General features: G+C 38.0%; 1 protein-coding gene across 1 annotated transcript; it reads right to left on the minus strand.

The window, feature by feature from the left end:
- Window positions 1-87: 87 nt before the first annotated feature.
- On the minus strand, window positions 88-26,950 carry TOP2A (DNA topoisomerase II alpha). Its single transcript, XM_045837193.1, has 35 exons — window positions 26,798-26,950; window positions 25,859-26,014; window positions 25,506-25,596; window positions 25,151-25,214; window positions 23,826-23,971; window positions 23,536-23,633; window positions 23,094-23,306; window positions 22,604-22,777; window positions 22,319-22,420; window positions 22,073-22,210; window positions 20,291-20,429; window positions 19,664-19,821; window positions 19,260-19,385; window positions 18,835-18,945; window positions 18,364-18,469; window positions 18,163-18,272; window positions 17,269-17,361; window positions 16,836-16,950; window positions 16,610-16,731; window positions 15,144-15,292; window positions 12,961-13,192; window positions 12,639-12,773; window positions 12,307-12,507; window positions 11,936-12,131; window positions 9,736-9,827; window positions 9,474-9,632; window positions 9,254-9,337; window positions 8,325-8,507; window positions 7,318-7,408; window positions 3,713-3,865; window positions 2,754-2,877; window positions 2,597-2,640; window positions 2,139-2,279; window positions 1,491-1,690; window positions 88-1,184 (listed from the first exon to the last, which is right to left on the minus strand). The coding sequence occupies exons 1-35, from the start codon at window positions 26,816-26,818 to the stop codon at window positions 1,056-1,058; spliced, it is 4,596 nt and encodes a 1,531-aa protein (XP_045693149.1). The 5' UTR covers window positions 26,819-26,950; the 3' UTR covers window positions 88-1,055.
- Window positions 26,951-27,288: the final 338 nt, after the last annotated feature.

Below are 27,288 nucleotides of genomic sequence, written 5' to 3' on the forward strand. Positions count from 1 at the left end.
AAAAAAAAGAGAAAGAAGTGAAGAGGGATCTATTTTAGAGTGAGGAAAAGGTATAGTGCAGGGAGAAAAAGGGCAATCAACCAGTTACAATGTTCACAATGTTTTATTGAAGTACAAAATTGTTGGAATTAATAAGCTAAATAGAAAAACATATTAAATATTTACAAAACATTGATAACAGCACTCAAATTACACACATGTAAAAGGCAGAAAGGTCTAAAAGAGTTTACAAGTTGAAAATTATGGAAATTTCCCAAAATGGATAGACCAGCTCACTGCTAAGGACTGGGGTCAATAAAATACATGAGAGCTTTGAGTGAATGTTGTCCTCACTCTTCTGCAATCCAGAGCTCCTGAGAAATTTGTTCTTTGGGAAATTCAGACTCAGAGGCAGCAAGAGGAAAAAAGTCAGAAGTTGAGATAGTCACATAACTTACAGTATAATTTCCTTCATCCTGTTGACTGTGTTGAGGGTAAACAGCCAGGGTGTTTTTCTTTAGCCTCTGCTGATATTCTAAAGGATATGAGCAACTCATTGCTTGAACAAAAGTTCAAAAAAGGCCAAGTGGAGAGATTATTTGTACTAGAACTGTCAAGTTCTATTTGGTAGAAAATTACCTATGCCACCAAGAGAAAACAGAATTAATTGTGCTCTCTCTCATATTTATGAAAGTAGGAATGAAGGCACAGTCGATAGACACTTTTATATCAAAGTGATCCAATTTTAGCTTAATGTATTATGGTCAGTGAACTACATTATGCTAAGTGACCACACAGCTACCTCTAGAGTCCAGAAGTGAAAATCAGGTTTTAAAGACAAAACAGACTGAAAACATAAAGCAGAGATGCAAACAAAACCCACGAGATGGATCACCATCTAGGTGGTACTATGAAAAGATAAGGGACACTGAGGTCTACACACTTCCCCGCTTTGATGGTTCCAGATTAAAACTATCTTTCCCAAACTAAATTCAAAGGGGAGGAAAATATTGAGGTAACTTTAAAACCAATCTTGGGCTCAATAAGATCATTACTTAAAATAGTCACCTCACATTTTAAAACAGATCATCCTCATCTGATTCTTCGAGGTACTTTATAGGTTTCTTTGCCCGTCCAGATTTTACCCGAGGGGCCACAGCGGAGTCTAAGTCCACATGGAAGTCATCACCCTCCGCCTTGTATTTCTAAAAGAGAAAAGCCCAAGCAATTCGCACATGTCAACCTCACAGCAGAATTTCAACGCAGAAAATGCATCAGCAGACTGCAATTCCAGTTTTCCACCTTTGAATATGTCATAAGAAATAGATTTAGGGCAGCTCGCTCATGGACTAAGTGGTAACTTTGTTACAACTAAACTAAATACAGTAAAAGCTAATGAATTATGGGATTTACATTTATTTTCTTAAAAAATGTGCCAAATTATTAAGAGCAAAGCTTGGTTACATTTTAAAACATCTACAAGCAAAGGACTGGTTAGGATAAACACTCACCTTGCTTGTGACTGCTTTAGAAATCATTTTCTCAAAATTAGAGTCGGAATCATCGGAAGTAGATGGCTTCCTTTTGCGGCGATTCTTGGTTTTAGGGGGATCAGGCTTTTGAGGGACGTCAGAAGTCAAGCCTGGATCCTTTTTGGTTCCTTTTGGCGCACCCCTTTTTGGGGCACTTGTAGTGGAGGTGGAAGACTGACCTGCAAGTCAACACAGGGATTCATCACGGCCACTCTCAGATGAACGGTTCTCACTGTGAAGTGTCTTAGCAACCTGTTGACTGCTTATATATAACACAGGAAAAGTCAATCCAATAGAGCTGAGAATATGCTAGAGAATCAGTGTTCTTAAGCATCCATTTAAAAAATAAGAATATGTTTTATCTTAAACATTTACAACTGTTTGTAAATACTATCCCAGTCATAGAAATGAGCTGGATGATGCCTGGCATTTTGAGAAACATGCTACTTTTAAACCTTTTACTACCAATTATGATTATAAAGATCTAAAGACTTTCTTTCATTTACACAAGATTTAATTTCAGTATCAATAGCAAATTTTTGTGGCAATAAAAAAATGGAAATTGACTTGTGGCAACCAGTTAGTTAATCCCAATACTATTAACCCATCTCAAAGACTTATGCTCACTTTTTGCTGTAATCTTCTTCACTGTTACTCTCTTTTTAGAAACAGGGTTTGTGGTTTTGGTTTCGGCTGGGAAGTCAGCTGCAGGTGAGCTTGGAGGAGGTGGTGCATTGTCCTTGGCATCATCAACATCAAGATCTAGGACTTCAATGAAAAGGAAAATAGTACATGTAAGCAACACAGGAAAACCCACTCACTGCTTAGTCCCTTCTATGAATTCAGTTATTTTTGTATCTCTAGCACCTAGCATAGTACCTGGCAAGAACATGATACTTTTAGTGTATTAAATGTAGAGCCTCTTTATTTGCAAAACTAAAAATGGACAACATCAATGTGATGCTAATGAAAACCCGCATTTATTTTCAAAGGCAGGACTTGGCTAGTGTAGTGTGGATTAGAACCCAGGTGGATCTGAGCACCCAGTGAAGCAGATGCCTCACTATTTTTACTTAAACACATACCTGACGTGGTGCTCTCCTGTGGCTTCAGTTCTTTGTTTGTACGTCTAGAGTGAAAAAAAAATTACATCCTGACAACCAATTCTAAATGTGTCAAACAAAGAAGTTATCAACTATGAAAAATGATCATGATAAAATCCATATTAGAGAAGACACTTACTTTGGGGAAGTTTTGGTCTTAATTGGACTAGCATCTGATGGGACAAAATCTTCATCTTCACTTTTTTTATCAAAATCTGAGAAATCTTCATCTGAATCCAAATCCACCGTGAATTTGGTTTTTGCTATTAAAAACATTCATATATAAAGAATTAAAGAGGGTTAATAGAATATTTGATCCACAGATTAACATTCCATGAAGATTTAGGCTTCAGTTGAATTTCCTAAAAGATGCTTTAGTTTAAATTTTTTTAAAAAAGATTTTATTTACTTATTTTTAGAGAGGGAAGGGAGAAAGAAACATCAATGTGTGGTGGCTGGGGGCCATGGCCTGCAACCCAGGCATGTGCCCTGACTGGGAATTGAACCTGTGATGCTTTGGTTCGCAGCCCAAGCTCAATCCATTGAGCTACGCCAGCCAGGGCTAGTTTAAATTTTTTTTTTTTAAAAGATTTTATTTATTTATTTTTAGAAAGAGGGGAAGGGAGGGAGAGAGGGAGAGAAGCATCAGTGTGTGGTTGCTTTTCAAGTGGCCCCCACTGGGGACCTGATCTGCAACCCCAGGCATGTGCCCTGACTGGGAATCGAACTAGTAACCCTTTGGTTCGCAGCCCACGCTCAATCTACTGAACTACGCCAGCCAGGGCAGATGCTTTACTTTAAAAAAAATTTAACATAGCTCTGGCCAGGTAGCTCAGTTGGTTAGAGCATTGTTCTTAGAGCAGTGTATTTTGTTCCTATATGCCAAGGCTGTGGTTTCAATTCCCGGTCAGAGCACATGTAAGAAGCAACCAATGAATGCATAAGTAAGCGGAACAACAAATCAATGTCCCCCCCACCCCTCTTAAAAAAAAAAATTACTGCTCTAACATATAACGATTTCTGGGGTTGAGTGCACTGAGATATATATTTCCCAGTCAAACATTTTAGTATATCCACATGTTCTTCAGTTTATCTTACCCGCTGCTCTTCGTGGCTCTATTTCTCGTGGAGGGACATCAAAGTCACTTTCGTTACCGCTCATATCTGATTCCGAATCAGACCAGGGGTTTCTCTTCTTTCCTTTTTTGACTGGTTTAAATGGCAATGTACTTTGTTTCTTTGCTCTGGTACCTAGAAGGGAGAAGGAATGAACCACTTCACATACTTACAGACTCACTTTTCTGCACCTATCATCCATCCATCCTTTAAATATTTATTGAGCTCTGAGCTAGCACTGAGAATAAATACAGTGGTGAGCAGAAACAGATGTAGTCCCTCTTCTCATGCAGCTTATAGATTGGCCAACTAATCCCACAAATAAATACAATGCGTTTATGTAGGGTATGTGGTATGTGTATAAAGATGAGGCTTCTCCAAGAGAAAGATACTTGAGCTACAATCTGCAGGTTAAGTAAGAGTTAACTAGTGGGAGGGAGGTGGGTGATGACATCTTCCAGTTCAGGAAGTAGCATGTGAGAAAACGGTGCCTTAAGGGATCTGAGAGAAATCGTTATGGCTAGAAAGTAGAAGCTGGGGAGAGAGAGGGTGGTCTTGCTAAGGATTGTTTTATTATTATTTTTTATCCTCACCTCAGGGTATATTTATTGATTTTAGAGAGCGAGGAAGCGAGAGAGGGGGAAGAAACATTGATTGGTTGCGTCCTGTATGTGCCTTGACTGAGGATTGAACTGACAACCTAGGTATGTGCCCTGATCAGGAGTCAAATCTCAAACCCACAACTGGTGTATGGGACGATGCTCCAAACAACTGAGTCACCCAACCAGGGCAAGGATTTTGTTTTCAATAGGGAACCAATATGACCAGATTTACCTTTTAAGAAGTTCTCTCAGGTTAAAACGTGGAGCTCAGAAAGGAGCAAGAATAGGTACAAGGAGATCAACAGAAGTTACTGCTGAAGTCAAGGCAAGGGATACAAATCAAAGGGAAAAGAATGGCTGAGACCAAACCTTGAGGGGTATTTCATGGCTTTGTGAGACAGTTAAATGTCACTAAGTCTTGTTAATTCTTTTCCCCAAATGTCTCTCATACCTATCCTTGGCTCTTTATTTCCCTCATGTTGGTAATTAAAGATTATTGCTCTGATATAGTCCTTCATATTTTTATCAGCATACACACTGATTTCATATTTCCCAGCTGAATCTAATGATATCCATCCTTCCACAACCTGGTTTTCTGGCTCTCCATAACTGGTTTAACTATGTTCCATTATTTTCCTACACACCCCCACTTCTGTTAAGGGGGCCTTCTCATTGTTCCATGCATATTATATGCCCATCTTTCTTCTCCCAACATGGAATGCCTAAATTATACCTAATCTTTGAGAATCTAATCCCTTTCACAAAATGTCTATAACCTACATGCACCCACACTAATCTCACCTTTCTCTAAACTGCTACAAAGGCCAGCATATACTGCTATAACTTTTTTCTTAAGGGTAAATGACCTCCTGCCCCACTTCTTTCTTATTTATTTGTTTATTTGTTTTTACAGAGAAGAGACAGGAGGGAGAATGAGAGGGAGAGAAACATTGATGTGTGAGAACAACATTGATTGGTTGCCTTTCACACACACCCTAGCTGGGGACCAGGCCCACAACCCAGGCACGTGCCCTGGCTGGGAATCAAACCGGCAACCTTTTGCTTTGCAGGACCACGCTCAACCCACTTCTTGTGCCTTCACAATATTTAAGACAGTGATGGGAACACGAATGTTCAAAATACGTAACTGATCCATCAGTTTTTATATGCTAATATAATTGTTAGTTGGGTTTAAAGTTTATGTATGCTGCATTATAAGGCTAATATATAATTTTGCATAGCATGGCACACACAACATAGCTTTATTACTTCTTTTTAATACTTAGATGTTTCCATTGTTTTATTTATCTTTTACTCTGCACAGAACTGACCACATGTTATCAAAAGTAAATAAGAACAGACAGAGATCAATCGATGGGATATAGTTAAGACAAGGGCAAAGTTCAGTGGGGAAAGAAGTTTTTAATATATAGTGCTGGGACAACTGGATATCCACATGCAAAAGAATGGTGCTGGATTCCTTCTTTAGGTCACATATAAAAATTAATTTAAAAATGGATCAGAGACCTAAATGTAAGAGCTAAAACTAAAATTCTTATAAGAAAACATAAGGGTAAATCAACATGACCTTGGATTTGATAAAAGAATAGATATGACACTAAAAGCATGATCAAGAAAAGAATAAAAAAATAGATGAATGAGACTTCATGAAAATGAAAAACTTGTACTTTAAAATATACCATCAAGAAAATCCATAGAATGGTATAGAAAACGGGCAAAGGATCTGAATAGACATTTCTCCAAAGAACTATAAATGGCCAATAAGCACATGAAAAGATGCTCAACATCATTAGCCAAGGGGAAAATGCAAACGCAAACCACAATGAGATACCACTTCATACCCACTAGCATGGCTAGAATGAGAAAGAAAGACATTAAGTGTTGGTGAAAATGTAGAGAAATTGGAACCCTCACAAATTGCTGATGGGAATGTAAAATGGTGTAGCTGCTTTGGAAAACAGTGTGGCAGATCCTCACAAGGATATTATAGAAAAATTACATGACCTAGCAATTCCACTCCTAGGTATCTACCCAAGAAAAATTAAAACAGAAGTTCACACAAAAACTTATATACAAATGTTCATGGCAGCATTATGCACAATAGCCAAAATGTTGAAACGACCCAAATATGTATCAACTGATGAACAATTAACTAAATGTGGTATATTTCTATAATGAACTGTTATTTGGTGAGAAAAAAAGAATGAAGTATTGATACATGTTACTACATGGATGACCCTGGAAAACATTATGTTAAATGAAGACACAAAAGACCACATATATGATTTCTATTTATATGAAATGTCTAGAACAAGCAAATCTAGAGACAGAAATAGAGTAGTGGTTTCTGGGGGTGGGGAGAAGGAGTTGGGAGGAAACGGGGAGTGACTATTACTGGGTATAGCATTTCTTTTTGGGGAAAGAAATTCTCTAAAACTTTGGAGAATACTAAAACTATCACTAGTTCACTGTAAATGGCTGAATTTGGTATGTGCCTATCTCAATGAACTAAAAAAAGTAGATACTCAGTAAAGGCATAATCAAATGGTTAATAGAACTGTTAATTCTATTTAATTAACTGAGTATTAACTATATCCTAGGCAGGGTGTTAAACTCGAGGGATAATATAAACATGACTAACATGTGGTCCTCAAGCATTATATATTAATATATTTGATGTCTTCGAATCTCATAACTAGCTAGAAAGTGAAATCTAATAAACTGGGTTTGTTTTCTTTGGATTCCAAGTGAGGAATTCCAGTTATAAAATATTTCATTTTACAAAATGATTTTTACTCAAATCAAATCCCAAGGACAATATGGGGGAAGTTTAAGTACACTTTAGAAATAGCTCTCCTTCATGTTACCCGCTAAGAACTTATTCAACATCTATGAGGGATTTACTAGGTAACAAACATAATTTTATCTCAATTCTATACCATTTTCCTTAAAATATTTTAATACCTGCTTCTCTTTTCTGTTTCTTCTCTAGTCTTTGTTTTAGGCTTTCTGGTTCCACACTGTCCTCTTGAGGGCTTCCTTCAGTATTTTCACTCTAAAAGACAGCAAGATATTCAAAGTCATGAAGAGCAGGGACCTATAGCCAAGATTGCTCTACCCAGCAAAGCTATCATTTAGAATCAAAGGGCAGATAAAAAGCTTCCCAGACAAGAAAAAACTAAAGCAGTTCATCATCACCAAACCATTATTATATGAAATGTTAAAGGGATTTAAGAAGATCAAAACTATGAGCAATAAAATGGCAATAAATACATATCTATCAACACTTGAATCTGAAACACACACTAAGCAAAGGAGAAGAACAGAGACAGAATCATGGCTACAGAGAGGGTTTTGACGGTTGCCAGATGGTAGAGGGGTATGGGGGAATGGATGCAGAGGTGAGGGGATTTAGAAATACAATAGCTAGTTACAGAATAGCCATGGGGATGTAAAGTACAGTATAGGAAATGGCATAGCCAAAGAACTTACAAACATGACCCAGGAACATGAACAATGGTGTGGGGATTGCCCGAGGGAGTGGGGGTTGCTGGGTAGAGGGGGGCAAAGGGGGAAAAATTGGGACAACAGTAATAGCATAATCAATAAAATATAATTAATAATTAAAAGTAAAAATTAAAAAAATAAAAGCATGATGAAAATGGTCACATTCTGCCGTGTTTTATACTATTACTTAGAATAATATAAGGTCAAATATACAATCTGTATCTGGTCAAAGAATGACTTTTTTCTCTGGGTTCTGGCTACGATCTCTGAATAAAGGTATAGGTACAACCTTTTTCAAAATACTTAAACATTTAAAAAAATCAGGCTCATAAAAAAGGAATGTTATGATTAGATATAGGCTAAATCCCAAACTATAGGCGTAAAAAATTTATGATGTAATTTGTTCAATTTTATGTGGAAATGAGCCTAAAGCATTTTACATATAATGTTTTCATGAGTATTACCTTAATTTTCCTTTTATTTTTCTTTTCTGCCTCTGCTTTCATCTCTATGGTCACTCGGGGGATGACTCTTTTTCCACTGGGAGATGGCAAAACTTCAGCCACTTGTGCTTTTTTCCCCTTTGCTTTCCCCCCTTTCCCAGGGAGTCCTACTTGTTCATCTTGTTTTTCTTTGGCTTCAACAGCCTAAAAAAAGGGATAGAAGAAAGCAAGTTTATAAGCTAACAAAGATGTTATAACATCTTAAACTTCATAGAGATAGCATAAAAATCAACAGTTAAGCTGATTTCAATTTGTTATACCTTAAATTTGTGATAACCTGTTCTATAAGTATATCACTATAATAATAAAGATATAATTTAAGGCTCTGGGCAATGTGGAGTTAGAAGACTGGGTTCTACTCTTGATCTTACCACTGAATCTTTTTGGGGATAAGAAGGGGAAATGAGATTAGGGATAAAATACATATATGCATATTTGTAAATACAAAAAATAAGGATGTAATTCCAGTAATGCACTTATCCAATCAACTGATTGTAAGTCGGACATCATTCTGAAGTGCAATAATATGAATTTGCATGTTAATCCTTTTAGCTTAATTTGTGAAGTGCTTTTTCTTAGGTTGACTTGGGGGGGACTGGGTTGTGATGGTCTTCTCTCACATTTAAATTCTCTTTATCTTCTTAGTCTCAATAGGTCAAAAATCAACTCCTGCCCTTTCTTTGTTCAAAAACTTCTAAGTTAGGATGTTTCCCGGCATCCTTGAACTAGTTTTAAACAATTGTTCTTTCATGTGTTACCTTGGAATATCTCCTTATGCCTCTCTCATATTCTTTCTACTGCCAATTGTGAAATATCGATAAAGAGGTATATTGCTAGAATCTATTATTTTATTAATAAAAATTCTAACATGCGCATTACAAACTACACACCTCTAGCTCTTCAATAAAAGCAGCCAAGTCTTCTTTCCACAAATCTGCCGGACTCTTCCTCTTTAATGTTTCCAGCTCTTGCTCCTTCATTAAATAGTCAGAAAATTAAGAGTTAACTTATGTGCATAAATAGCATTTTCATTTAGCACACAATTAAGTTTTTGCTTTCACGATTGGAACATAATTGAGCAACATGCAACATCATCCACCAGCAACTCACTTTTTCATTTCTTTGTTTGCACAGTTCGTCTTTCTTCTCTTTGGTTAGGTACCAAAGAGGCATATCAAGAAGGTAGTTGAAAGTTGGTCCAGTTACAGAGTCGCTCTTTTCAGTTTCCTTTTCATTGTCACTCTCTTCATTTTCTTCCTCATCTGGAACCTAAAGGAGGAATTAAATGTAGTTTTAATAGGAAATGTGGAACACAGACATTCGATTATATACAGTCTTTAATAATACAGAAAAATGCTAACCCAAAAATTACCTTTTGCTGGGCTTCTTTCCAAGCCTTCACAGGATCCGAATCATAGCCCCTCTGAATCAAAACTTTAATTAATTCTTTCTTAGGCTTATTTTCTATTAAAAAAATGTAAACAGAGGTAATGGTTAGTATTGAGTACTATTTTAGGAAAGTGATAAGGTTTTACTATATTAATTCAAAAAATTAAAAGTGGAAATCAGTAAACTGTCTTTCCCATATATTTGTACATCCTGGTACATACAGTTGACCCTTTGAACAATGCAGGGGGTTGGTGCATGATCCACCGAATAGTTGAAAATCTCCATAATTTGACTCCCCTCAAATGTAATAGTCTACTCTTGACTGGAAGCCTTACCAATAACATAAACAGTTGATTAACATATATTTTGTATGTTATATGTATTATATACTATACTCTTACAATAAAGCTAGAGAAAGTAAAATATTAAGAAAATCATAAGGTTCATGTATGAGGTTTTTCCTTTTGATTTTGAGAGTATGTTTATTAAAGCTAGGGAGAGTGAAACAAGGAAGAGCTTAGAATAGAAGAAGCTACAGGAAAGCCTAGGCAAGGTGCAAGTTTTTTCCAATAGCTGCAAAACTTCAAAAAATTTTCCAACATATTTATTGGAAAAATCCCTGTGTATAAGTGGGCCTGCCCAGTTCAAACTTTTGTTGTTCAAGGGTCAGCTATAGTTAAGCATTCTCACTAAACCAGCAATTTTCAACCTTTTTCATCTCATGGCACACATGATTACTAAAATTCTGTGGCACATCAAAATAGGCATTTTTTGCCGATTTGACAAAAAAAAAAAAAGATATGATTCTGATTCATTCACAGCACATGGCTACTGTTGTGTTAGCTGTTGTCATTTAATTTGACAATCTAAGGGAAAAGAGGTCAGTGCCCCTGAATAGTAAGATATTGCATGTTTTAAAAATTCTTGCGGCATACTGGTTGATCATGGCCCTAAACCATTGACAAGTGTAAATTACCACAAGGTGGCAGTCAAATCATGTGAGGTTGTGACCTAATCATATATAACTCAGCAAAACACAATCCAAACCTTTATTTCTGGTCTCTACACCTCAGTTATACTCCCTGGTTTTTAAAAATTCCAATATTTGATTGGGTAAAATTTTAGTGCCACCACGTACATACTGATTTCTCCATGTTGCACTCATTCCCTTTATTTATAGAACCTCTCTTCCAATGTTTACAGTAGTCAATACAAACTTTACTTTTTGTTTTTCTTTGTGTCATGTTCAGTATTACTCATTTTAGTCTTAAGCAAAATATCTGTGAAATTAAGGGGTTGATATGTTAGTGTTATTTAAAAAAATATATATTTATGAAATTACCCTGGCTGGTATGGCTCAGTAGATTGAGTTCCGACCTATGAACCAAAGGGTCATGGGTTCAATTCCCAGCCAGGGCACATGCCTGGGTTGTGGGCCAGGTCACCAGTAGGGGGCGCATGAGAGGCAACCATACATTGATGTTTCTTTCCCTCTATTACTCCCTCCCTTCCCCTCTAAAATAAATAAAAATTTTTTCAAAAATGCATGAAATTGAACACGTAAAATATCCTCTGATCACTAGGAACTCGTGTTGTCATGGTTTGGGGACCTGCAGTGTAATCCAGTAGCCTGAGTTAGTTGCCCAGCTTTCCTCATTAGCTCTGGCTAGAACTGAGCTATCTTTTTTTTTTTTTTTCTTTAGCTATCTCTTTTAACCTTCCTTTTACCAAGCTTTAGTCAAAACTGTTTTTTTCCTAGTCAGTTAAACCCTGACTTGGTTGCTTCTAGAACATCTTAAAAAATCCCCTAAGACATGACTCTTTCAGGCTTAAGGATACAATTTACTTATAGTAGAAGCATTTATAATCTTACCTCCAGCCCTTTTTTCTGTCAGACTTTTCTCTTGATCAGTTAGTTTACACGGGCACCTCTTTTAGCTCTCTATTCTGTCTCAGTGTCAACTAAATCTTGATTCCTCAAGATGCTCAACCTAGGAAAAGCTAAGTCTTTCAAACGATAAAAGACCTAATTATAATTAAGTCTTTCAAAGAAATGCTCATTCAAGTAGCCAGCTGAACTAAATGGCTTTTGCCCTCCCTCCCACCAGTACTCTCACCAGAAGGGTTTAAAGGCAGTTTGACACAACTGTGGTTTAGTACAAGTGGTTATTTCAAACACATACCAATGATTATTTTGCCATCTATTTTCTCCAAGATAAAGCGTGCCTGATTGTTCAGTTTAGCAGATTCAGCACCAAGCATTCCTAGGAGCCATTCTTTCCTTAATCCATAATATTTCAGCCTGAGTTCAAAGAAGTCTCTTAGAATATCCAGCACTGTGTCATATTTCTTTAAACAGCCTACATGGTCAAAAAGCACCTGGAAAAGAAAAATAAGAGTAGAGCCAAGAATAGGTAAATTGGCTAAACTTTAATGGTTTTAGAGGAATGACTTTATTCTTTCAAAACATAAAATTAGCCTATGATTTCCTTTTAAAATTGATATTAATCTTAATATAAAGGGAAACATATGTATGTCATAAAACAAGGCACACCATAGAGTTGCACGTGAGACTGGTTTGGAGTTTGAAGACTTTGTGGAGTCCAGCTCTCTCGGCCTCGGCCAGTTTCTCTTCAGTCATTTTCACCACGAACTTCACCGTGGTGTCTGTATGGTATTCCCTGTAATCTGTTATGAGAGGAGGTGTCTTCTCGGTGCCATTCAACATGGGTTCTAGGACCTGTTCTTTGTATGTCTAAAGAAATAAATAATCCTTTTGTAAGTTTCTGAAACATAGGTTTCTGAATAGTCAACAAGCATTAGTACAAAAAGTGTTTCTGCTGATCACACACATACACAAACACACAAAACCCCACAGTTACTTACCTGGGTCCATGTTCTGATGGGAAGCTCTGAGATCTCAATGGTTGTGGAATTAAGAATAGCCACTTCACCACTAATGACATATTGATTTGAAGCCAGCTCTTCAATAGTGCCCTTAAAGTTCTTGTAACTTGGAAGCTAAATTGGTATTTTAAAAAAAGAATGTTTTATAAATGAGACACTAAGCACAGAAATCACAGTAGCATTAAACAATAAATCTAACATTTAAGTGAAATTAATTGTATATTTATGTCCTCTTTAAGCACAGTCTACTAAATTGAAACTAGAGGAAAACTGAGGTTCCTAATACACACAAAATAGTTACCATTGGCAAAGGTTCTTCTCCATCCATCAGTCTCCTGATGTTATTCACAACTTCACGAATATCAAAGTTGGGTATTTTGCAGGACCAGCCAGTACCAATTCCTTCAGCGCCATTTATCAGCACCATTGGTATAATAGGAATGTACCATTCAGGCTCCACACGTTGGTTGTCATCATATAAGAACTTTAATGTGTGATCATCTTTTGGTGGAAATAACAACCGAGCCAAAGGACTAAAGAAAACAATCAAAGGTTATTTTACAAAAATACTGGCATTGATAAATTAACTTTTATGAAAAGGACATGTGTTAACCTCATATCTGTACATGAAAATTACCTTGGCTTTACTTGCTGACCAATGTTGACTTAACAACATTTACTGAGCACCTTCTACGTGCCAGGCACTGATAACATAAAGTCTCAGCTTCCAAGGAGCTCACAGGGAGCTAGGCAACAAACACACACTTTGTCAGGTGGTACAATAAATGCTAAGAAAAAAAATAAAGTAGGTAAGAGTGATTGAAGGGGTGCTAAGGAATAGTGGAACTTTATGACAAGAAAACACTTGAGCAGAAGAGAAATGGAAAGAATGAACTCTGAGGTTATCTGCAGAGTATTGCAAGCAAGAGGGACAAGTAAGTAAAAGGCTGTGAAGTGGGAGTATGCTTGGCATGCACAGTCAAAGAGGCCAGGTGTTGTTTGGAGCACAGATAATATGAGATGCAATCAAAAGATATGGGGAGTGAGTGCACAGATCATACAAGATTTGGTTACATAAACTAAGGCTTTAGATTTTGCTCTAAATGAAGCAGTTGGAAGGTTCTGAACCAGTGACCTATTAAAAAAAAATTGCCTGCCATAAGAAAGGGAGTAGACTGAATTATAATTGTTTAGATGAATGGTGTGGCTTAGTATTTTTCCAATGCAGAGCCCATAGGATTTGACAGTGGACTGGACACAAGTGTGGCAAAAAGAAGTCAAGGTGACTTCAAGGTTTTAAGCCTGAGAATTAGAAGGATGGTGTTCCATTTACTGAGACAGGATTTTGTTTTGGACTTATGTTTGAGTTGCTTACTAGATATCCAAGTGGTGCTTGTTAAGAGGACAGTCAGACATACAACAGTGTAGAGATCCAGGGCCGGAGTTACCAGACTGAATGGGTCTGGTGCAGCTTTGCAGCAGACCAGTATTTAGAAGGTGGGAAGATGAGAAGAACCCAGCAAAAATGGCTAATAAGGAGGACAACCAATAGTCTGGTGTCTTGGAGGCCAGGTGAAAAATGGAGAGTTTCAAGAAAGATGAAGTGATTAACTATATCCAGTGCTGCTGAAAGGTTGAATAAGTTGACAGCTGAAAACTCGACCATTCATAATGTACTTTTCATAGCCTTGTAAAGGACATACGATTTCAACTGTGGTATTTAGGCAGAATCAAGTTCTTCTTCACTCTGACCCAAATTCTGCAGCAGGGTTTCTCAAACTCGGCACTTACTGACATTTTGGGTCAGATAATTCTTTGTTGTGGGGGGCTGTCCTGTACCTTGCAGGGTGTTTAGTAGTATCCCTGGCCTCTGCCCACTAGATGCCAGTAGCATGGCTCTGCTAGTTAAGACAATCAAAAATGTGTCCAGACATTGCAACAATACATGTACCCGGGGGGGCAAAATCTATCCTGGTTGAAAACCACTCTCTATATAAAGAAAGAGGAAAACATAAGAAATGGAAGTAAAAATATTTATAGTTTGGTAAGAAAATAATACACCTAAAGGATACAAAGTCTATGGCTATCAAACTGAAACAGAATTTTATCATGGCAAAGAATAGCATAATTAAGCTTTAATGAGATAGTTTTTTGTTGGTTTTTGTTTTTTAAAAAAATATTCTAAGCATCTGCATCAAAGCACATTTTCTCCCCTGGCCAGGTAGCTCAGTTGGTTAAAGCATTGTCCCAATACGCCAAAGTTATGGGATTGATCCCCGGTCAGGCACATTAAGAATCAACCAATGAATGCATAAATAAGTAGAACAACAAATCGATGTTTCTCTCTCAAATCAGTAAGTAAAAAAATTTCTTAAAGGTACATTTTCTCATTAATTGAATTTTAAAATATTTTTTGTCAACTAAATCTCACATTATTTCAAAATTGGAAATGGCAATTCACTAGAAATTGAAAGCATTACCCACCTGAGCATTGTGAAGATGTATCTAGGACTAGCAGAATCCTTGCCACCATGCAGCCTGGTACCAAACTGACCAATGGGCTGCAAGAGGTTCAGATTGTTGCTACCCACAAAATTCTGAGCCAAATTGATAATGGTCATCATTAGTGACATCTGAGGAAGGAAAAAATTTGTTAATCTGATCTGTAGGCTTTTAATAATACATACCCATTATTATGACTAAGCCGTGCTATAATCCGTTAGATGTTATGAGGTATAAATGTTTATCGAGTTTGCCCAGATAAGTACATGGCAGATGTAGTGCTTTAACCCAGGACTTAGGCTCCAAGTTCAGGGCTCTTGCCTTCTAGTAATTTCAATCAAGTCCTCGAAGGCATAGCTCCTTTCTTCATCCAAAGCAGAGTGAAAAATTCCCTACTTTAAGTCACAACTTGCTCATTTCTATCTAGCGTGTTATAACTTTATTCTGTGGTTGTGTGTTGGCCCTCTTGGTTAAACTGTGATTATACCTTGAAGGTAAGAAACATATTCTTTGTATACTTGGTACATGGTAAACATTCCACAAATCTTTGTTGTATGAACATTTACCGAGCACCTACTATATTTTAATTGAAAACAGCAAGTAAGACAATCATTAAAGCTTTAGAAACTTATAGGCAATCTAGTTTTTTTAAAAACATATGAATACAAAAAAAAAAGAATTCAATCACATAATAAAAAAAGAATGTATGCTTGTATAAAGTCAAGTAAGTCAAACATATAAAAAATTGGAAGTCCTGGCTGGTGTGGCTCAATAGATTGGGTGTGGGCCTGCAAATCCAAGGGTTATAGATTCGATTCCCAGCTAGGGCACATGCTGGGTTGCAGGCCAGGTCCCCAGTAGGGGGCATGTGAGAGACAACCATACATTGATGCTTCTTTCCCTCTCTTCTTCCCTTCCCCTCTCTCTAAAAATAAATAAATAAAATCTTAAAAAAACAATCGCAAAGTTGCCCTTTCCAATTCCCGGGGATAACGTCAATAATTTGGAACTCATCTTTCCAGACACTTTGCTATACATACTGTTCTGTCTCTTTCTCCCTCACCTGACACAGTACATAAGCATTGTTTAATATTAGTACAGAGATTCACTTCAGTTATATCACTGTCTCCATGCACAGATGTGTCACAATTTATAACAATTTTTCACTCAGGGGACATTTTTGATGTCTAAATTTTAGCATCAAAGTTATAATAAACATCTTTGAACACAGATCCTTACAGACTTATGAATATCCTTATATAAATATTATTTTTAGAAATAAGGTTTATTAGGCCAAAGTGTAAGCATGCATCTCATCTGATAGATTTCACCAAATTGTTCTCTGCTATGGATATATAAGATTATATTCTCACTAAATGTTTGGAGAATAATTATGTAGGTATTTCTGCTATCATGTTTTCTGGAAACATTATAGATTGTGTGTTTACCTCACCATGATGATAAGAGGACATCTCAGCCACTGACCCAGCTAACTGGGCAACCTTCACCTCTCGCTTGTCATTCCGTTTGAAACATGTAAACAAAACCTTTCTCTGACCTGGTTTCAAACCTTCAAAATGAAAGATGTGCAAATGTTAGTATCCTCCATTTAACTATTTCTAGGCATTGATTTCTACGTTATGAGAAAAACAGACTAAAAGAGCTGGAACTCACCATCCACCATAGATGGGATAGATCTCTCGTTATCAGAATTTGAGAACAGGATAAGTTCCTTGTTTATGAAGTCATTGTAGGTCAGATATGTGGTGGTTTGCCCATACAAGTAGTCCTGAGGGGCCAAAGAGAATATTACATGATCTAGTTTAAAATAATGAAACAAAGAAACCTCTCAGTATTTTTAGGGTAGTTCTTAAGCCCCTCAAAAATTCAGAAGTATTTTGTTTTAAAAGATAAAGTGCACTCTCTTGGTAATTTCTTTTATGCCCAATACATTTATGTAGCAGTCTAAATAAGAATAGGAACATATATATAGCTATTGATTATCATACTTTTTACTGGAATAACTACTCAGTAACTTAAATTTCTTTTATTAATCCTAAAAGGTCAGCCAATAGTCCATTTTGTGGGATATATTTAAAATTTTTACCTCAGGAAGGCCAAGTAACTTCCGTTGTCTTCTGTCCTCCATAAAATGAGTTAGCCACTCCTTTCGATCATCTGTCTGCTTTTTGCTAAAGGCCTACAAATTAGAAGATGAAAAAGATATCGCTGGTACTAACAGTTTCCAAAATATCTCATATAAAAACTGAAATAACAGCCCTGGCTGGTGTGGCTCAGTGGACTGAATGCTGGCCTGCAAACCAAAGGGTCACTGGTTCGATTCCCAATCAGGGCACATGCCTGGCTTGTGGGCCAGGTCCCCAATAAGGGACATGTGAGAAGTAACCACACACTCATGTTTCTCTTCCTCTCTTTCTCCCTCCCTTCTCCTCTCTAAAAATAAGTAAGAAATATTTTAAAATTTAAACAAAACAAAAAAGAAAACAACAACAAAAAACGAACCTGAAATAACAAAAACTCCGTTTTATAAAATATCCAGTCCTTTTCTCTGGATATTGCACTCTCTTGGTAACTGGAGTAATATGGTTACTGAAATATTCCTGCATATTACTGGAGTAATATGGTTACTGAAATACTAATGCATATTACTAGAGTAATATGCTTACTGAAAATACTCTAATCTAAAACATTCTATTATATAAAAAAATGTAAATGTTTCAATTGACTAGCTAAAGGAGTGCTTATAAAACTAGAATGTGCTCTGGCTGGGTGTGGCTCAGTGGATTGAGGGTGGGCCTGCAAACCAAAGGGTTGCCAGTTTGATTCCCAGTCAGGGGAAGTGCCTGCGTTGTGGGTTAGGTCCCCAGTTGGGGACATGTGAGGGGCAACCACACATTGATGTTTCTCTTTGAAAAAAGAAAAAAAGAAAAAAAAACACAAAAAAACTAGAATGTATGTATGAAATACAATTCAAACTCACCAGGCTGATTGCAGCATCATCTTCAGGACCAGAATATTTGAACTGGATACGATGTCTTTTCATATCTGCAAAGTATTCTTTAGCTTCTTTTGATGTGCTGGTGCCCAAACCTACACAACCAAGAATACGAAATTACTCCATATAATCTTGTATAATGGTATATTACAAAATGAGAAGTTCTATACGAGTTTCATTACAAACCTTTGTAATATTTGACTTTCCACTTTTTATGATTTGGTGTAGAATTCTTCCATTCGTCAAATTCAGGAAGACTATAGAATGCCATTTCTTGCTTGTTTTTAGATACCTGTGTTAAAGAGCATACAGCTGTGACTTTGCACAGGGCTAGGTCTCCTACATACCAACACACTTCACTGGTGTGAAGTGTATATCAAGGTTTGAGAAGTAGGGCCTTCAAATATCCATTATAACAGGGGTGTCAAACTCATTTTCACCTAGAGCCACATCAGCCTCATGGTTACCTTCGAAGAGCCGAATGTAATTTTAGGACTGTGTAAAAGTAACTACTCTTTAACAAGGGGCAAGGAGTTTGGCACTGCTGTCGGGTAGAAACAGGTGCCAGGCCAGATAAAACAAGGTGGAGGGCTGGATTAGGCCCTCGAGACTTGTGTTTACCACCTGTGCATTATGGTATCTTAGAAGTTAGTATACCTTTACAATGGGAGTGATAAATTCCTCCAGAAAACGATGTCGCAGAAGAGAGGGCCAGTTGTGATGGATAAAATTAATCAGCAAGCCTTTGATGTGGGAACCATCTTGGTCCTAGAAATATTCGTAAGGCCAAACACAGAAGAATTGTTCAGAAACAAAAAAAAAAAATATGATTGACATACTGGTAATTTCTCAATTTTTTTTATGGGGATCAACAAAAAGAGGCTATTCAAATATTCGAAGACTATTCAAATCCAGACTCTTAACCTGTATATGTAGTACATATGATATAAACATAGTATCTGACTAGAGGCAATGACAATCTACAAGCTAAGCAATTTCCTTCCACGGCAGGAAAACAACGATACAATAAGACATGCTTAATTTATTGCGACAATCTAAAGTTTCTGAAAAGCAAATCTGACCTGATCTGTCATAATCATTATCTTCCCATAACGAAGAGTCTTCAGTGAATCTTCATCTTCATAGTTTTTCTTGTACTGAAGACCCACAATCTTTATGATGTTGTTAATTTCAGCATTCTCCATGATCTGAAATGCACATATATTGTTTATAAACTTGAAAATAACAGATACAATGGTGTATGTTAATTGGATTTTCTTGAAGTCTGGTATTTTGAGTTATTATTAGCCTATACTTTAGTAAGTCAGAACTATCTGTTAAGACATGCTATAATGTACCCAACTTCTTAAAACAGAAAACAATCTAAAATATATTTTAAAATGCCCAAGGAAGGAATAAAACATCCAGCATGAAGTCCTGCACTATAAAACTAGATAGAGATTCTAAAGATAGTTTTATATTCTACCTGTTTATGAGAAGCTTCTCGAACATTGAGTATTTTTCCTCTAAGAGGGAAGACCCCGTATTTGTCTCTCCCAACCACACCAAGGCCTGAAACAGCCAAAGTCTTAGCTGAGTCTCCCTCGGTCAGGATCAGCGTACAGTCGGTAGAGTTTCGGCCCCCTAAAATAAAAAAACACTAATTAGTATCGGCACATTCAAGTCAGCCTCAAATATTAATTCAGACATGCTGTTAATAGCTTTGTGATAAAACCCAAATAATTTATAATTCATAACAAGTTGGCTTACATTAAGTAAATCTGTATGCTTTTTTTCCTGTCAATTTGTCAGTTTAATTTTCAGACCCAGCCAGGGACCTAAGTGGGTTGAGGAAAATTTTTTCCTGTCCTCAATAGATCAATATGTAAACATTTTTGTTCTATATCTTCAAACAATCATTTCAACATTATTTATAATAGCCCCAAACTGGAAATGAACTAAGTATTTAATAAGAAGGAATCCACTGTTTTTTAAGAGTAAAAATAGTCTCTTGATATTAACTATCAAAGAAAAAAATATTCATGGTATGCTGTTAATGAATAAGGCAAATAGCAACTGTCAGACTTAAAGTTTAGAAATATTAAGTGTATACCTGCATCATTGGCATCATCAAGTTTGGGAATTCCCTTGATTCTGTTATGTTTTACAGCTGAACACTTCTTGTTTAACTGGACTTGAGCCTTAAACTTCACCCAGTTTAGTATGCTTTCTACAATACCACAGCCAATTGCCTGAAAATGAGAAGATTTCATGTTAGGGAAGAAGAGTTCTTTCAGAAATCTAGAATACAAATGAGCTCCCATAAAAATAACTCAAAGATTGAGGTAGAAATATGATTTCTGGACAGAGGGTGGCACACCTTCCTGTCTTGGGTTATCACTGCTGAGGAAGCTGGTTCCTTTGGGTTCATTCATTCAATATTTACTGACTATGCACTTATACTGGGCCAGACACTGAGCTAAATGTTGAACATGCAGCAGTTAAACCACATTAGACATGGTCCTTATCCCCGTGGAGTTTAATATACAGCAAAGAAGACAAGGCAGAAATAAAATAAGAAATCACAAGTGTGATAAGTGTTATGGATAAATGGGAATGTGCTGCAAAGAGGTGTGTGTTCAGTGTTCTGCTGGAACGGACTTAGTGGGGGAGAAGGGTAGAAAGTAAGGCTTTCCTGAGGGAATGACATTGAAGACCTAAAGTAGTTCAACAGATTTAAGCATTTCAGGGAGCGAGATCAGCATGTGAAAAAGTTCTAAGGAGGGGAAGAGTACCGTGTTTTCCTAGAATTGAAAGCCGGGAGGACTGAAGGTTAGATAACACAGGAAAGAGTGGCCCTGAGGTGAGGTTGGAGACGGCAGGGTCTTGTAAACCAAATTAAGAAAGTTGGACATTTTCTAAAAGTGGAAATCCATGAAAGACTTCCAAAAGAGAGTGAAGACAACACAAACAGATTACTCAAGGGCATTACAAGGAAAGGACTGAAATTGTATGAATGTTAAGGACCTATTAAGAAAACAGATAAGGGAAGGCTACTGATATGTCCAAGACATGATTCTTACTGGATTGTGGGGGCAAAGAGAAGGCTCCCGGCTTTCTTGTTTATGCAACATTTTGGGGCCATTACTAAGATAGGAAATAACTTTGTTTTTGGGAGATGGAAGAGGTCCTTGTATGGAGGACAGTGAGTATGGAGAGAACTAAGTTTCGAATGTGTGATCAAGAGAAACTACAGGCACTCAATGTTTGGTAAGCGCTTAGATGGGCCAGGTTCTGAAGTGATCTAAACTGAATGGTGATGTGAAATGGGGGAATACAGGTGCCTCGGGTGGGTAGCTCAGTTGGTTAGAGCATTGTCCTGATATGTCAAGGTTGTAGGTGTGATCTCAGTCAGGACACATATAAGAATCAACCAATGTAAGTGCATGGATAAGTGGAACAGCAAATTGCTGTCTCTCTCTCAAATCAATAAATTCAAAAGAAAATGGGGGGAGGGAATATAGGCATATAGGTGATAATCAAAGACCCTGGTAAGAACAGTGAGGTAAAAACTGTTTATTAAATTTTTAAAAAAGATTTTATTTATTTTTAGAGAGAAGGAAAGGGAGGGAGAAAGGAATAGAGAGAAACATCAACTGGTTGCCTTTCGCATGTGCCAGTCCAGAGACCAAACTGTAACCTAGGCACGTGCCCTGACTGGGAATCAAACCCGTGACCTTTCGCTTTGCAGAATGATTCCCAACCCCAGTCAGGGCTTAAATTTCCTTTTTAGAGTGAAAAAATATGTGGGAGGAACCTTTGTTCTGCAGAGCTGAGAAGAACAATGGAAAATAAAGACACTTTTATTTTTTATTTCCCTCTAAGTACTACTCACAGCTTTGATGAATTTTTCACTTAGTTGGCATGTTGATCCAAAGCTCTTGACTTGTAAAGTCATGTTTTCTTTTGTCTGAGAGTCAAAGGTTGGGTTTTCAATTAAGGCATTCACAAAAATCCACATGTGATTTTTCACCTGCAGTAAAAGTTGATATTAAATCACTAAAAACTTACTCATGCCTTATTCATAGCCTTCCTCTTCATCCTTGACTTTGGAAGAAAAAACTGTGCTAAAATACAATACCTGATGTGCTTTTACTGCAACACCACCCTTGTTCTTCTTCTTCACAACATCCACAAGTTTAGCCACAATCTGATCAGCTATATAGTCGACATGTCTGCCACCCTGATAAGAAAAAATGCCCGATTGTAAAGCTCAGCATCCTCAAAATCATAATAACCAACATAAAAGTCTAATTTAGCTTACTTTGCACTGAGGTAACCAAATATCCAAGTTCATTTTATATATTAAAAACAGTAATACATATGAAAATATAAATCATGGTTAATAATTCAAGAATAAAATTACCTTGGAAGTAGCGATGCTGTTGACAAAGCTAATTTGCTGAAAGCCTTTTTCACTCATTGTTAAACACACTTCCCATCTGTGGTTTACCTGTTCATGGATAACTTTCAGTGGATTGCCAGTTTCATCTACCTTATCCTTCAAATACATGTCCACATAGCTACGGAATCCTTTTACCTGTGTAAGAATTAAAATGGTATACAAAAAAGTTACAAAAAGCAGATTCAATAATAACTAGTATTTTTCAAAACCAATGAAATGATTGTTCAATGATGGACATGAAAGAATTAAAGGGTAGAAAAGGATTTAATTTGGTATTTCTTTGAGAAAGAAATTTCCATTTGTAAGTTTAAAATGAGCACATTAAAAGTGGTATAGTTTTCTTTTCAGGAACATATCTGAGAAGTGTTAAAAAAAAACATATGGGAGGAAAGAAAATCAAGTTTGCTTTTGACAATGATCACAAATTCCCTCATGACTGGAAAACACTTACTGGCAGCTTATTTCCATTGAGAAAGACTTTGACATCTTTAGTGGATCCAGCAATATCATATGCTCTCCTAACCATTAGTGCAACAATATCTTTGTCTAGGCTTTGCATTTTAAACTTAGACAAATCAGGCTGGAAGGTAATACATGTGTAATCTTCTCCATTAAAGGGCTTGAGTTCCATCTCACCAGCTCTCCCCATGTTATCCCTCCATGTCTATGAGAGGAAAAGATAGGAAAGATGAAAAATTCAAATCACCTCACAAACTAGAACTAAATAACACAAATTTATAAGTCCCCCAAAATAACCAAATACATGTTTAATTTATGAATAATTTCCCATGTTTTAAGATTATAAATCATGTTAAACTAAGTCAACCATTTATACCATTATAAGTTGGTATCATATAATTTGTAATCAAGGCACCAGATACCTATTTACTTGCCTGTTTGAACATTTTCTTGTATTCTCTACTGGCTGTTTCCACTGTAAATTTGGTACTGAATATGTTACACAATTTGGCTCCATACCCATTTCGACCACCTGGACAAATAAATTTAAAATATTGAATTTTTATCTCATGAACAGTTTCATTTCTTAATCACTGGCAAAGAGATGCAATTATAAAGATTTTAAAACTTAAAAAAAAGATGCTATAGATGGTCATTGAATAGGTATATTTATTTTATTATTATTTTTTTTAGCAACAATATGTTATTTTCTTCAATACTCTACCTGTCACTTTTTTTTCATCATCATCATAGTTACTAGAAGTTAGGAGCTGTCCAAATATGAGAGCTGGGACATACATCTTCTCAACTTTGTGTTCAACAACAGGAATACCTTTTCCATTATTCCATATACTGATTAAATTGTTTTCCCTAAGGAAAGAAAATTGGTATTTCATTGTTAAACTGGCGCTTAAACATGTTTTGTATTTAAATATCAGTATTTCTAAAATATGTAAATTCATGGTCTTAATTTCTTAATGGCTTTTTTTCATATATTTCTTCTGAAATTCAGCATGAACTACATTTTGCACCATGCTCAGTTCCTGATACTCCTGAAACAGGAGCCAAGAGGGAAAAATAAATAAATCTGTTCCAACACCTATGCAGACACTGATAATGTTGAAAAAACATGAGATTTTAAAATGTTAGGGTAAACAAAGGGAAATGATTTATACTCAATGGAAAGAACAAAATTTGGGTATAGTATTATTATACTGCTTTTAAGAGGATCACCTGTACTGTTCTAGCTCTTTTAGCTTTCCCACCCAACAAAACTCATTGCAAAACAAATAGGAAAGAGAAAAACATTATCAATTGTAAACTTCCCTGCTCACAAGACTGCTAAAAATTGTATATGGATTTTTAAAATAGGTTTTATTTATTTTTAGAGAGGGTGAAAAGAGGGAGAAAGAGAGGAGAGACACGTCAATGTGTGAGAGATACATCCATCAGTGATCCTGGGCCTCTTGTAGGCCTCCAGCTGGGGACCTGGCCCACAACCCAGGCACATTCCCTGACTGGGAATTGAACCGGCGACCTTTTGGTTCACAGGCCGACATTCAATCCACTGAGCCACACCAGCCAGGGCTATTTGGATTTTGATGAGGCTAATAAAAAGGTGAAACAAGCATCCTGACCACCCACAAAAGGACACCAGAATTTACAACCTGAAATGTTAGCTCTCTATCACCACCTGCTGGTTTATTATTTACATAGCATTATGTGGGGGGAAAAAATAGCTCCAAAGCTCTAGAATTCAGAAGACTTCAATTGTTGAAGATGCTTACTGAAGTATTTAGGGACAGAAGTATCACAATGTCTGTAATTTGTTGTAAAATGCTGTAGAAAAACTATAGTTGAAGCAAATATGGCAAAGTGTTGATAGCAGTCAGAACTAGATGACAGGTATCGTAGATTGTTCATTTTAGTATTCTGCCTTTCTGTGTTTTTGCAAACTTTCATTAAAAAACCCCAACTTTACTGTAAACCCAAGAAAATGCAACTAACAGTAACAATAAACTATAACAAAAGACTGAGCAAGAGACTTACGGGTCAATTGTGACTCTAATACAAGACATTTTTGGGTCCCTTTGTTTGTTGTCTGCGGCATTGACTGAAAAAAAAAATACACATTTGTAAAAAATTGAAGTACTTAAAAAATTATAATAGTTAAAACATAGAAAGAAAAAGTTTCAGGCACAGCAGTAGCATCGACAAGGTGTTAATTTAGCATTTTTTATTTATTCATTGTACTGCTTCTAGGAAAGAATTCAACTTGACTGCCTCGTGTGTGCCAACAATTGTTTGAAATGACAGCTCTGGCTACAGAGGGATTGTTAGGAATGATACTTCCTTCCAGTGACTGATTTCACCAGTACGTCTTTATATAAAAGAATTTACTCACCTAGAATCTCATCGAAGATTTTGTACAAACCAGGAACAAACGTCACTTCCCTGTAGTTCATGCCGACATCTTCATCGTAAACCCACATTTGCTAGAAACAAGGCAGAGGGATACGGTATTTTCACCCTTTATTTATTGTTTCATCGTCACGATTGCTGTAGAGTCTTTGGGATTGACTATGTACATTTATATGTGTTTATATGTGTGTGTTTATATATGTGTGTGTGTGTGTGTGTGTGTATCAGGTCAGGCCAGTCCCGGTGACACCGAACGCACACGACCTACAGAAATTTCACCAGCAAAGGCCCACGCTCTTCAGTGACGTGGGAACCGCGTGTCCAGTCCGGGTTTACCTGCGTCACTAACTCCACGGAGCCGATGTAGGTGTCGGGCCGGAGCAAAATATGTTCCAACTGTGTTTTCTTTTGATAGATCCTCTCAATAGACAGTCTCTTCTTAGCATCGTCGTTTTTCTTGGTTTTGTTGATTTGCATATTTTCATTCACAGGCTAGCAGTTTGTAAGAGAGAAACGGGAAGAAAAGGGAAGTTCAATCACAGGTTCGTCGGACACGATGAACAGTGACACGCGTGCACACACTGTGGCACACACTGTAGGAGATCCCAGCCTGGCAGCAGGTGCCGGCGGAGCCGACCCCGTTCCGGGTTCCCGGGCGTCCGTTTTAATAGATACGCGACCTCCCACGGGAAATGCTTTCCGTGTCCGACAAAGCACCCCCGCCTGTCCCGTCCCCTTCACAGGCACTGGCCGGGCGGCCTCGATGTCCCGGGCACGGCACAGCGGGGGCCGGCGGCGACGGTCCGGGAGGCCACCGACTGCCCGCCGCGAAGGCCGGGGACGCAGGAAGGACATCTCCTGCGCACCCGGGAGGGTACTGTGCTCGGCCCTGCACCTTTGCTGCTCAGGGGCGTCCCGCCCCGTCGCCAACCCGAGGGAGGGGGGCAAAGCCTCGGTGCCGCCGCCGTCCGTTTCCGGCCGCGGGCAGCCCGCCGGGATAGCGCGGGGGTACCGGAGGCCCGCCCGCGGCCGCTCCCCAGGAACAGCGAAACGGAACACAAGCCCCTAGAAGCCGGCTTAGCCGCCCCAACTTCAATAGCAGCGCCGTACAGGGTTTCGCCCGCCCCGCGATCACGCCGAGCCCCCCGGGGGCGGGGTTCGCAGGGACCACCGGCTCCCAGCGCGCCGCCCGGACGCGCCTCGCCCCTCTCGGGCAGCTGGGGAGATGCTCAGCCGTGCCCAGGCTCCGCGACCCGCCTTTTCCGCGAGCTGTACCTGCAGTGGTGACACCTCCATGGTGACGGTCGTGAAAGGGCTCGAGAACCCTGCGAGCGACTAAACTAGCGGGGCCCACGAGACAATCGCGGAGCCAGCGGCTTCTCCACAGACGCTCGTCGGTTGGGAGCGCAACTCCAGCTCGACTCGAATTTTCCGCCCAAACCAGATAAGCCAATCGCTGACTCGCTCTCACCGGTTCCATCCCGAAGGGCCAATCGCAGCTGGGCTTTTACATCCACCAATGAAAGGCTGAGTTGTCCGGGGTCTGTTTGAATGAACCAATTAGGCAAGGAAGGCGGGACTAGAGAGTGTTTTCCAAAGGCACCACTCTGAGGTGTGGCGGAGAGACGGACAGGGAATCTGGCCAATGAGGAGGGCTCTTTTTGTTCTGGCTGTGCAGAAATCCGAGCGGAATAACGCGGTGCGGGCGTGAAGGGGTTTTCGGAGGGGTAGACTGGGGCAGAAAGAGGGGGGAGTGTCTTCACTCC

Source organism: Phyllostomus hastatus, unplaced genomic scaffold, assembly GCF_019186645.2.
Source record: "Phyllostomus hastatus isolate PE091 unplaced genomic scaffold, TTU_PhHast_1.1 phas_contig_210, whole genome shotgun sequence".
In the NCBI taxonomy this organism is placed as follows: domain Eukaryota; kingdom Metazoa; phylum Chordata; class Mammalia; order Chiroptera; family Phyllostomidae; genus Phyllostomus; species Phyllostomus hastatus.